Source organism: Mauremys reevesii, linkage group 4 (genome assembly GCF_016161935.1).
Source record: "Mauremys reevesii isolate NIE-2019 linkage group 4, ASM1616193v1, whole genome shotgun sequence".
In the NCBI taxonomy this organism is placed as follows: domain Eukaryota; kingdom Metazoa; phylum Chordata; order Testudines; family Geoemydidae; genus Mauremys; species Mauremys reevesii.
In genome coordinates this window covers 15,894,782-15,906,866 of record NC_052626.1, presented here as the reverse complement: position 1 = coordinate 15,906,866, position 12,085 = coordinate 15,894,782, and the positions used below count along the sequence as shown (strand labels likewise).

The following is a 12,085-nucleotide window of genomic DNA, read 5'->3' as shown; positions in this document are numbered from 1 at the left end:
TTTACACACACAGTTTAGACATTTTAGAAAGCAAATTTGAAGCTTAAATGCAATGTGTGAATTATTTTTCACTGTCATTTTTATTTTTAATTTTGTCTGCATCTTTACCACTATATAAAAAGCCTCAACACATGCAGTTTTATTACCTGTATTCTCTTTAGTTTAGAAAATTAAGCAACTTTTAACATTTTTATTTTTCTAGCTTAAATATCTTAGGATGAATATTTGAACAACAGATACTCTGCTTCAGAATGTCCATCTGTGCATCTTCTCACAAGGAGTTTTCTCAGTTACTGCCAATTCAGGATACTGGACGTAGTAAAATAGAAATTAAAAGCTCACCTTCTGGCATCAGCTCTCCTGTTTATAGCTGCAGTCAGTCTTCTCTGACAATGCAACAGAGTCCGATTTATATTCCTTCATCTTATGTGGAAAACAGACACGAATATTCTGCAATGGCTTTCTATAGTCCTGCCATGATGAATTACAACATTCCTAGCAATTTCAGTGATTCAGAAAGTGCATCTGTAAGGCAGACATCAAGCCCAAATGTTTTATGGTCTGCTCCTGGCCATATTTCACCTTTGACATTACATTGCCAGTCATCACTTTTATATGCAGAGCAACCAAAGAGCCCATGGTGTGACGCAAGACCAGCGGACCATGCACTGCCTATGAACAGGTAAATATTTTATTCTTTCAGCATTTTTGCAAGTTATTACTTGACATTTTATCAGTCATTTTAAGATTGTATTTTTTTTTAAAATCTCATATGATGGGGATTCCACAACCTCCTTTGGAAGCCTATTCCATATCTGAACTAACCTCATAGTTAAAAAGTTTTTCCTAATATCTAACCTAAATCTCTCTCTTGCTGCAGATTAAGCCCATTAGTTCTTCTTCTAACTTCCTTGGACATGAAGAACAATTGATCACCACCGTCTTTATAATAGTCATTAACATATTTGAAGATTCAGGTTTCTCCTCCCCACCCCCAGTCTTCTTTTCCCAAGACTAAACATGGATACTTTTTTAACCTTTCCTCATATGACAGGTTTTCTAAACCTTTTATCATTTTTGTTGCTCTTCTCTGGATTCTTTCTCCAATTTGCCCACATCTTTCCTAAAGTGTGGCACTGGAACTGGACACAGTATTCCAGCTTGAAGTTGCACTAGTGCCAAGTAGAGTGGGACAATTACCTCTCATGTTTTACATACGACACTCCTGTTAATGCATCCCAGAATGATATTGGCCTTTTTTTTAAACTGTATCTCATTGTTGCCTCATATTCAATTTGTGATCCACTATAACCCCCAGATTCTTTTCAGCAGTACTACCAACTAGCCAATTATTCCCCATTTTGTAGTTGCGCATTTGATTTTTCCGAGAGGCGGCATTTCGGCGGGTGCTTCACCGCCGCAGTGGTCCTTCGTCTGGCGCCTGCCAGACGAAAAGGTTGGGGACCACTGGCATAGAATGAGGATCAGGGGCGGCTCTAGGCACCAGCAAAGGAAGCAGCTGCTTGGGGCAGCCCATTTGCAGGGGCGGCAGCTAGCAGGGATGGAGCCTGGGAGCTGAGAACCAACAGGGGGCCCTGGGAGCTGTAGTTCCTTGGTTAGCTCCCTGCCTATAGAACCAGGCCTGGAGCAGGGAAAGAACTATATTTCCCAGCATTCCCTTGGCCACTACCAACAGGAAAGGGGGGAAGGGAGTATGGTAGCTGAAACCATGCTGCAGCTTGAGCTCACCGCTCGAGCGGGGTGGGACTGTGAATGGGGAACAAGTATGCCCAAGGAGTAGAAAGCTTTGGCCCAGGTATCCCCTTCAGAAGACATCCCCAGACTGGCTTAGGGATACTGGCGTGACCTCACCTTGCAGCCCCGAAAGAAGGAATTGGGTGGACTAAATGGACAGTGCCCTTCTCTATCTGAAGCCTAGCAAGGGAGGTACGTGGATCCCACTAGAATTTAAAATGAAAAGTAAGGGAGGGGAGGCTCTACTGGATCTGGGCAGCTTTAGATACAGTACCAGGCACTTAGGAGGATTTCCACTTCTGAGCCATGGAAGCAGAAATTGACTTTTCCTTTCCAGATTTAGCTAATATTCAGAAAAGGAAACTAGCACAGGGGTTGGCAACCTTTCAGAAGTGGTGTGCCGAGTCTTCATTTATTCACTCTAATTTAAATTTTAATATTTTTAGAAGGTCTCTTTTCTATAAGTCTATAATATATAACTAAACTATTGTTGTATATAAAGTAAATAAGGTTTTTAAAATGTTTAAGAAGCTTAATTTAAAATTAAATTAAAATGCAGAGCTCCCCCGGACCAGTGGCCAGGACCCGGGCAGTGTGAATGAAAATCAGCTCACGTGCTGCTTTCGGCACACGTGCCATAGGTTGCCTACCCCTGATCTAGCACCTGCCTTCCAGATCTGAACACCTCAAAATTCAGGAGTGCTCAAGCTCAATTTGGGCAGCTGTTACTTCATTTCTCCCAAATCAAATATACTGATCCACTGTAATTTGCTGTAGAAAAAGTAGATAAAATTGAGCAAGAAATGCTTCCCAGTGGTTTTTAGGATTGGAATTGCTATTTTCAACAGCCATTGTTTTTTTTTTTGTTGTTTTTTTTTAGTTGTTTAAAAGGAAGACAGTGATATTGCATTGGCAAATTCCCCATAGAAACAAAAAGTGGAACAAAAGAATAATAAAGGCACCTCAACTTTTCCTCAGTTATGGAGGATAGTCTTATAATATATATCCTCCAATCATACAAGCTGAAAATTGTTCCACTTTACTGCAGTTCTGTTCCAATCCTGTCTGTGTTCTGTGCACATCCAAAATTCCTGCTGAATGACCCGCCCTGGGAGCAAGTCACCAGTGACCCAGGGCTGGGGCAGAAGGAGGATGCAGGTGGGGAAGTGGGGGGAAGAGCCTAGGGCTGGGGCGGCAGGGGGTGCGAGTGAAGGGGGCAGAGCCCAGGGCTGGGGTGGCAGGGGTGGGGGGCACTGGTGGGGGGTAAGGGGTGCCCAGAGCTGGTGCAGCACGGGGTGTGTGTGAGCCCAGGCCTGGGGTGCCAGGGGGTGCAGGTGGGGGGGGGAGAGCCTAGGGCTGGGGCAGCAGGGGTGTGGGGGGGAGCCCAGGGCTGGGGTGGGGGCAGCCAAATTTTATTTTGTTTGGGGTGGCAAAAAACCTAGAGCCGGCCCTGATGAGGATATATTATACACGTGTGCGCACACACAAATTATGTTAAAAGAACATTATTAAGGTTCAAAAGTGAAAAATTAGAAAATGCCAAAATTAAGGTTGACTGTGTAACCTCAAATTGGCCCCCTGGTGCATGTTTTGATGATGATACAGTCTTTCATTACATGATCACATACTACTTTTTTCACAAGACCCCTGCTTCATTCATTGCACAATATGGAGGATACTATTTTAATGAGCAGCCATTCAATATCTTGTTTTTTGCCTCATTGTTCAATGTGTGGCCTTGCTGCACACTATTTATACCCTGTTACAAAGACAAAATTATTAATTCTCGTGGGCATTTTTATGATGCTGTTTGAGAGGCCCAGGAGTCTCCTTTCACAACCAGTTCTAGTCTTTCCCCCTCCAATAGTTTTTAACAATATATAGTGCTTGCTTTCTGCTTTGTAACATTTGTTAGTTGTGCATTATAGTGTGTAATTTTCTTTTACTTCCAGGTTTAACATTTCTAAAGTTTAATAATAGAGATTTCAATATTCTGAAACATAACTTTTTACAGTTTATCAATTAGTAGAATTAAGGTATTCTTAATTGATCTTAATCCTCATTGTAAATTTAAAATTAGGCTAATGAACATTTGTTCTCATTTACAGCATAAAAATACAGCTATGCTTCTAACACTAAACCCCAGATGACTTGCTTTCCTACAGAAACAGTGAAATAGATGACAGGAAGGAATATGTCCACCAGTTTTCACTCCCTGAAATAGCAGGAAATTGATCATGTGGGATACACCAACTTGATTCTAATTAATTATCTCCACTCAATGCCTCCTCTCTTCCCCTCCCCCCCCCCCGAGATTGGTCCTTGCCAATTGCCTTGAGAGAGTATAAATTTCCGACTCTGGATTTGGCAATCGGTTAAACCATGTGTGAGCCAGAATCATGCTAGTTAATCATTTAATCTTATTTATACTCTGCAGTCTATTCGTACCCAATAATTATTCATTTTTCTTAAATCCTAGTAAACTGAATTTAGCCAGTAAATATTTTCAGTTGCCACACTCCCTTTTCATATTTTTGTGTCAAAATCTATTCAGAATAATCTCTTATGTGCTAGATAACCACTTCTTCCTCTCTCCAGCTTTTCCAGTTTTTGTAAGCGCCTTTATTACAGCTGACATCTCTAAAGTAGGCTAATTATTTTTGTGCCTTTGTCCTTTAAAACTGGGATAAATCTGCTTTAGTGATAGTTAAAACAACATTGACTATGTTAAAGCATGCTTCTACATTTTCCTTTACAATCAGAGTTCTTATTCATCCTTTCAGTATGACTGGAGTATATTTAAGTGCTTTTCTAAAGTTCCACGTAGAGTCTTTGGTGGATAGGTTTTTCCTGCCCCAGAAATATATGCTACCTCCCTAAGAACTTAAAACCCTACTGCCTACACTGATTGATATACCTTATCTCCTGTCTATTCTTACTAGAATGTAGCAAGAGTAGAATCTGAGAGTAAGTCTGAAGGCCCTGCTACTTTGCTTATATCTAGGCACATAAAGGATTATGTAGCTTCTGGGTTTTTTTGTTGTAGCTTCTGTTGTTGCCTACATGCACACAGAACACTATATTCTTCTTCGAGTGCTGTCCCTGTGGGTGCTCCACTCTAGGTGACGGTGCGTCCCGGCGCTGTCGATCGGAGATTTTCGGTAGCAGTGCCTGGTTGGGGCGCATGCACCCAGATGGTATCTCCTGTCTAGTTGGAATCTTCCTGAGTGCATGCGCCCCACACCCTCCTCAGTTCCTTCTCAACTGTCCTCGGCTGAAGACGGGACTCGGAGCAGTGCTGCCTTCTCTTCCCTGATCTCTGTAGGAAACATAGAAATAATTATTAATTACTTCCCAGTTGTTTCCCTTCCTTTAGTATAGTTACATAGTTAGTTACTTAGTTTAAAAAAAAAAAACAAAAAAAAAAACCCTCAGGCTTGTCTCCCATTGAGACACTTTCCTTGCCCATCTCCAATTCACAATGCCAGGAGCTTCGTGTTTCAAAAGATGCATCTCCTGTCAGGACTCCATGCCACAGTCAGATGGTCACTCCCAGTGTGTGAAGTGCCTCGGGGACACCCACATCCCCGCAAAGTGCCAACACTGTGCGAGCCTCAAATCAAGAGCTCGTCGTGACAGGGATCTGCGCCTCAAGATCATCATGATGGAGAAATCCTTGCAGCCACTGTCGGAGACGGGAAAAGTGGAACCCGCTCCCACACGCTCCCCAGCCAGATCAGAACCGGTGGGGAGCGTCGCTTCACCCTCCCTGGAGTGGAGGCACGAAGCGCAGAAGTCTCACAAACGAGACTCTAACAAGGGTAAGGGGTCTCCGGCGAGATCCCTACCCCCTGTGCTGACAGCAGGAAAGACAGCTGCCTCAGCCTCTTCGAATGCCTCAGCTACTGCTCTGACAGAGCTGACAGGCAGGGACCAGACTTCCCGCGCTGGGAAGGCACTTACCCGTTCGGTCCCCTTGGCGCCGCAAACGGCTGCGGCACGGACACCTCACTCCTCTGCGGCACCCAGGCACGCTGCAACACCGGCACCACGTGCCTCGGCACCAGCAGCAGCAGCGGTGCCGACAGCGCAGTCGGCACCGACACCAAGAACAGCCGCGCTGCTTTCAGCCTGGTCAGTTTCAGTGCTGAAAGCAGCCGCGATCCCGCCAGCGCGCTCTGCCTCAGCGACAAAAATAGCTGCGGTGCCGACAGCTCGATCAGCCTCGGCACCGAGAGCAGGGTCGGCACCCAGCCACTCTGCTACCCGTGCACTAGCTGCAGACCCCCTGCAGGGGGCGTCCAAGCCCAATACAACAGGAGACTCTCTGTCACTCTTGCCTAGTGAACAGCTACAGCAGAGAGTAGACTTAGCTCAGCCTAGAGAGCAGGAACGACAGCTGCTCACTCAAAGGGACCTTTTAGTGCCACCTGAGCCTCACTCTCCACTCCTGGAAGCAGAGGACTCCTTCCTTGACCTGCCACTTTCTCCACCTGAAATGGCTTTCACCGACGGTGACCTTGAACTGCAACAGCAGGCAGAGTTCTCCCCTCCTGCTTCTCCTCCACAGGCACCTTTACCACCTCAGGTCACGGCTCAAGTTCAGCAGCCTCAGTTTCCCTATGCTGCCCCTCCGTGGGTGATGCCTGGGTTCTCCTACCCCATGCCTTGGCCGCAGTGGTACCCGTGGCAGAATCCTCCTATCAATCACCTTCCTTCGGTACCTCAGTCTCCTGCTCCATCCACTTCCAGGGTGCCTGAACCCCCTCCTGAACTGGGGAGCTATGCACCATATCCTGATTCGCCTAATCCTAACTCTCCATCAGGCGCAGATGAAGCCAGCCTCCCTCCACCTCCACAGATCGTGGACGACTGCAAACGGTTCCAAGAACTTTTTCGGAGGGTTGCGATCAGCCAGGATATTCCCTTAGAAGAGGTTCAGGAAAAGCAACACAAACTCCTTAAAATCCTTCAACCATCTGCACCCTCGAAAATCGCGCTCCCTATAAATGAAGCACTCATGGAGCCAGCTGACACTCTCTGGCAAACCCCAGCTTCTCTGGTACCAACTTGCAAGAAGGCTGAGCGTAAATATTACGTTCCTGCAAAGGACGCAGACTTCCTATTCTCTCATCCACCACCGAACTCCCTTGTCATTGATGCAGTGACACAGAGGACCAAACATTCACAATATCGACCCACCCCTCAGGATAAAGACCTTAGACGCCTTGATGTCCTGGGACGCAAGGTTTATACATCCTCTACACTACAGTTCAGGATTGCTAACTACTCTGCCCTCCTCGCCAGTTATGATTTCGATAATTACAATAAGCTTTTCGAATTTGCCTCCTACATACCAGAGGACAGAAGAGCAGACTTCAAATCAATCCTGTCTGAGGGACAATTAATCTCCAGAACAGCCCTACAGGCGTCTTTAGACACGGCGGACACAGCAGCCCGTACTACCGCAACTGCTGTGGTTATGCGCAGAACCTCATGGCTCTCTGCATCCGGCATTCCTAAAGAACTCCAGACTAAAGTGGAGGATCTCCCATTTGACAAGGACAAACTTTTCTCCCAAAAAACTGATGAACTCCTCCATACCATGAAGGATTCCAGAGCGACACTGCGCACCCTGGGCATTCAACCATCTCTTCCCAAGAGACAGCGATACCAGCCCTACCAAAGAACACGTCAGTATTATCGCCCTCAATCCAGACCGTACGACACAACTCGGAATCGTAATAGACCTCCCAAACGCAGACAAAATCAAAACCAAGCCACTTACTTTCCCATTTGGCCACCACCTCCAGTATTTCCAACATGCCTGGCAGCGGATCACACAGGACCGCTGGGTCCTCGAAATAGTTCAGACCGGTTACTCCATTCCTTTTATTTCCTACCCTCCTACCCATCCCCCTTCCCCGTCCCTCTTCAGGGACCCCTCCCACGAGCAGTTACTTCGCACAGAAGTGGCTCACCTTCTGCAATTAGGCGCAGTGGAGCCTGTGCCTCTGCAACACCAAGGGACAGGTTTCTACTCCCATTACTTTCTAACACAGAAAAAGACCGGGGGATGGAGGCCTATATTAGACCTACGCCGACTGAACAAATTCGTGAGGACACAAAGATTCAAGATGGTCACACTGGGCATAATAATACCCGCATTGGATCATGGGGACTGGTTCACAGCCCTCGACCTACAAGACGCTTACTTCCACATATCGATTCATCCAGCTCACAGACGCTTCCTACGATTCACAATCGGTCACGATCACTTCCAATACCGAGTTCTTCCTTCGGACTCTCCACGGCTCCAAGAGTTTTTCCAAGACCTTAGCCGTCGTTGTGGCTCACCTCCGCAAACACGGAGTCACACTTTTCCCCTATCTAGACGATTGCCTCATCAAGGGCGACTCCTGTGGCGACACACTTCAAGCCACGCGTCTCACCATCTCCCTCTTTCACAGCCTAGGTCTCCAAATAAACACCCAAAAATCCACCCTGATACCCACGCAACAGATAGAGTTCATTGGAGCTCATCTCGACTCAACCCAGAGCAGGGCCTCGCTCCCATACAACAGATTCCTCACTATCACACAGCTCATACGCACACTATCTACTCGTCCCAGGACACAAGCAAGAATCTGCCTACAGCTCCTTGGTCACATGGCAGCTACCACCTTCGTGGTTCAACATACCAGGCTACATATGAGATGCCTCCAGGGCTGGCTCCACTCCAATTTCAAACCCAGCAGACATCCCTTAGGGATGCTGCTAACTCCTCCTCCCAATCTTATAACTTCCCTACAATGGTGGACAAGTCCAGAAAACCTCTGTGCAGGGGTTCCCTTCCAGCAACGATCCCCAACGCTCATGCTCACCACGGATGCTTCCCTGATAGGTTGGGGAGCGCATCTAGGAGAACACAAAGCACAAGGTCGATGGTCTCCATCAGAGACGCATCTACATATAAATCTCCTAGAACTCAGAGCAGTGAGGAAAGCATGCCTTCACTTTCTTCCCCTTATAAAGAACAGATATCTGCGAGTTTTAACAGACAACATAGCATGTATGTATTACATAAACAGACAGGGGGGTGCCAGATCACATTCCCTCTGCATGGAAGCCATTCGACTCTGGAATTGGTGCATACAACATCGAATACAGATCATCGCCTCCTATCTACCAGGCTGCCACAACACTACTGCCGATGCACTCAGCAGGCACTTCTCCACAGAACACGAGTGGGAACTGCACCCCACAGTACTCCAACACCTTTTCTCCCACTGGGGCACTCCATCAATAGATCTCTTCGCCACGACCCGAAATCGAAAATGCCCCCTGTTTTGCTCCAGGGCGGGACTCGGGACTGCATCCCTAGGGGATGCATTCCTCATTTCATGGAACAGTTACCTCCTGTACGCCTTCCCGCCTATCCCTCTACTACACAGGGTTATTCGGAAGATCGCGGACGACAAGGCCCAGGTCATCCTTATTGCTGTGGCTTGGCCAAGGCAGACGTGGTACCCTTACCTTCTCCGCATGTCCTCCCGTCACCCATGGGCTCTCCCCAACAGGCCAGACCTCCTTTACCAGGACAACGGGCGGGTCCTTCATCCCCAACTCCAGAAGCTCCACCTCACGGCCTGGTTCCTTCATGGTTCCAAACCCATGAACTAGCTTGTTCCGAGCAAGTCCTACATGTCCTCCTGCACAGTAGGAGAGACTCCACCATAAAACCTACCTTCAGAAGTGGGCGCTTCGCTCTTTGGTGCTCTCATAAACATTTAGCACCCAACAATGTGACCCTTCCTAACATTCTAGATTACCTCCTCGAACTAAAACAGGACGGACTTTCGCTTAGCTCCATCAAAGTGCACCTGGCGGCACTTACCACCTTCCACGAACTATTGGATGGGTACTCACTCTTTACACACCCCACCATTAAACGCTTTCTCTCTGGCCTGCAAAATCTCTACCCTGAAATTCACACAACAGTGGCTACATGGAATCTTAACCTCGTTCTTCATGCTCTCATGAAACCTCCATTTGAGCCCTTGGCTACCTCCTCTGATCTCCATATGTCCATGAAGGTGGCTTTCCTAGTTGCCATAACATCAGCAAGGAGAGTTGGAGAAATAAGTGCCTTGATGGCCCACCCTCCATACACAATCTTCTCCAAAGATAAAGTCACTTTGAGACCGCATCCTCAATTTCTTCCTAAAGTGGTATCGACCTTCCTCCTCAACCAACCTATATATTTACCAACTTTCTACCCCAAACCTCACAAAACGCCACAGGACGCAACCCTGCATACTCTCGACGTCAGGCGAGCAATTGCCTTTTATTTAGACAGGACTAAACCATTTTGCAAGTCTCCACGACTCTTTCTTTCAATTGCCGAAAGATCAAAAGGCACGGCTATTTCTAAACAACGCCTATCCAAGTGGATCTCTGACTGCATCAGATCCTGTTACCGTGCGAAGAATCTTCAACCGCCTGAAGGCGTTAGAACTCATTCCACTAGAGCCATGTCGGCATCCATTGCCTTCCTACACAACGTTCCCATTCCCGATATCTGCAAAGCAGCTACATGGTCATCTGAACACACGTTTGCAAAACACTATGCTTTAACGCAAGACACCACGGCAGACACACTAGTAGGTCATACAGTACTATCTTCAGTACTCCCTGCCGTATCTCCAAAGTCCCACCAACCGTAGTGGGTACTGCTACACATTCACCTAGAGTGGAGCACCCACAGGGACAGCACTCGAAGAAGAAGAGAAAGTTACTCACCGTGCAGTAACTGAGGTTCTTCGAGATGTGTGTCCCTGTGGGTGCTCCACTCCCCACCCTCCTCCCCTCTACTTTGGAGTACTGAGATGACTCTCCACGGTAGAGAAGGAACTGAGGAGGGTGTGGGGCGCATGCACTCAGGAAGATTCCAACTAGACGGGAGATACCATCTGGGTGCATGCGCCCCAACCAGGCACTGCTACCGAAAATCTCCGATCGACAGCGCCGGGACGCACCGTCACCTAGAGTGGAGCACCCACAGGGACACACATCTCGAAGAACCTCAGTTACTGCAAGGTGAGTAACTTTCTCTTCTCTCCAGTTCTAGCTACAAATTCTATTTGCCAAGGACTTAAGATCTGCTACAGTCATCCAAAAGGCAAGATGCTGTGTTTTTTCTCAGTTTGCTTACAACACATCTTGTTCTCTGGGTATACATTATGAAATAATTCCCTAGCACCACTACCTCTTCCTAAATCCCTCTAATTTCTTATTGCTTCCTTATAGCATCCAATGACACGAATCAACTGATTCCCTATTCTTATCACAATTCCCATTTACATTACTCCATCCTTCATCAGATCAATAAGTATTGTATTTGGAACTGGTTGTTATACCTCAGAAACAAGAAATGTTTTGCTCTTAGTGACCTTGCCTCTCTCTCTTTCCCCTTCCTACTTGTATCCAGGCATCCTTTTGTCCAAGAGTCTTGCCATTAGGACATTTCAACATGGTAACCTCAGTAAAGGACTTATTGATAAGTCTCACTGTCCCCAGTCTACTGAGCTGGCCCTTGAGATTTCAAATTCAGTTCTATCAGTCATTTGAGATTCATCCAGCCGGAATGAATGAATGAAGCTCCTCATTAGGGAATGAATACATCTGAAGCAAGGTGTGTAGCACAACCTGCATTCTGTTGTCACTAAAATGAAACCAAGACCACTCTCTCACCAGCAATTAAAACACTAGCCAACCCCCCCACCCAAAACAAACAAACAAAAAACCTGTTTGATTAAAACCCTGTCTCTTGATATTAGTACTCTCAAACAATTTAGAAATGGGTTCTTTTGGTGAACCTCGGGACGCTCTTATGCTGCTTATGAGACTAATTTTTCGGAATAATGAAGGAGGGGAAGTTTCCTAACTTAAGATGGACTCAAAATAGAAATTTACCAGGAAATTGCTCCAGTTAGAATTGTCCATTGCCAGTGACTGCCAGTATGTAGCAGACTAAAGTCTATTGGCTATTTTATTTAGTTTTTATACTGCATCAGTCATAATGGTATCTGAGAGCTCCAGTTCCCATGGCAAGTTTCCTAAATACAACATCCAATCGTTTGCTGCCCACTTACCATTCACTAGGTCCTGTGTATTTAAATTTCTGTGAGTTTGTATAATTATCACTTCAACAGTACAATCTCTTCTCCTGGGTGCTCCAAATCTTTCCAGACAATCTGTATCAACAACATTAGAGTTACAGCATTTGTTTTAATTACGTTGTGAGACAAACACTTAACACAGAGTGTTT

At 46.4% G+C, this 12,085-nt stretch overlaps 1 protein-coding gene across 9 annotated transcripts in view; it reads left to right on the top strand.

Annotated features, from left to right (window-relative positions):
• ESR2 (estrogen receptor 2) overlaps positions 1-12,085 on the top strand; it is a 175,387-nt gene that overhangs the window by 20,589 nt on the left and 142,713 nt on the right. For 8 of the 9 annotated variants that reach the window (XR_005597560.1, XR_005597562.1, XR_005597561.1 and 5 more), the window contains one exon: positions 203-682. Coding sequence is in view for 4 of the 9 variants with exons in the window: in XM_039534661.1 (XP_039390595.1) it covers positions 252-682 (431 nt within the window). In the remaining 5 variants the exon portion in view is untranslated. Of the gene's footprint in view, positions 1-201; positions 683-12,085 lie in introns of all 9 variants that reach the window. The other variant, XM_039534660.1, reaches the window with a different exon arrangement.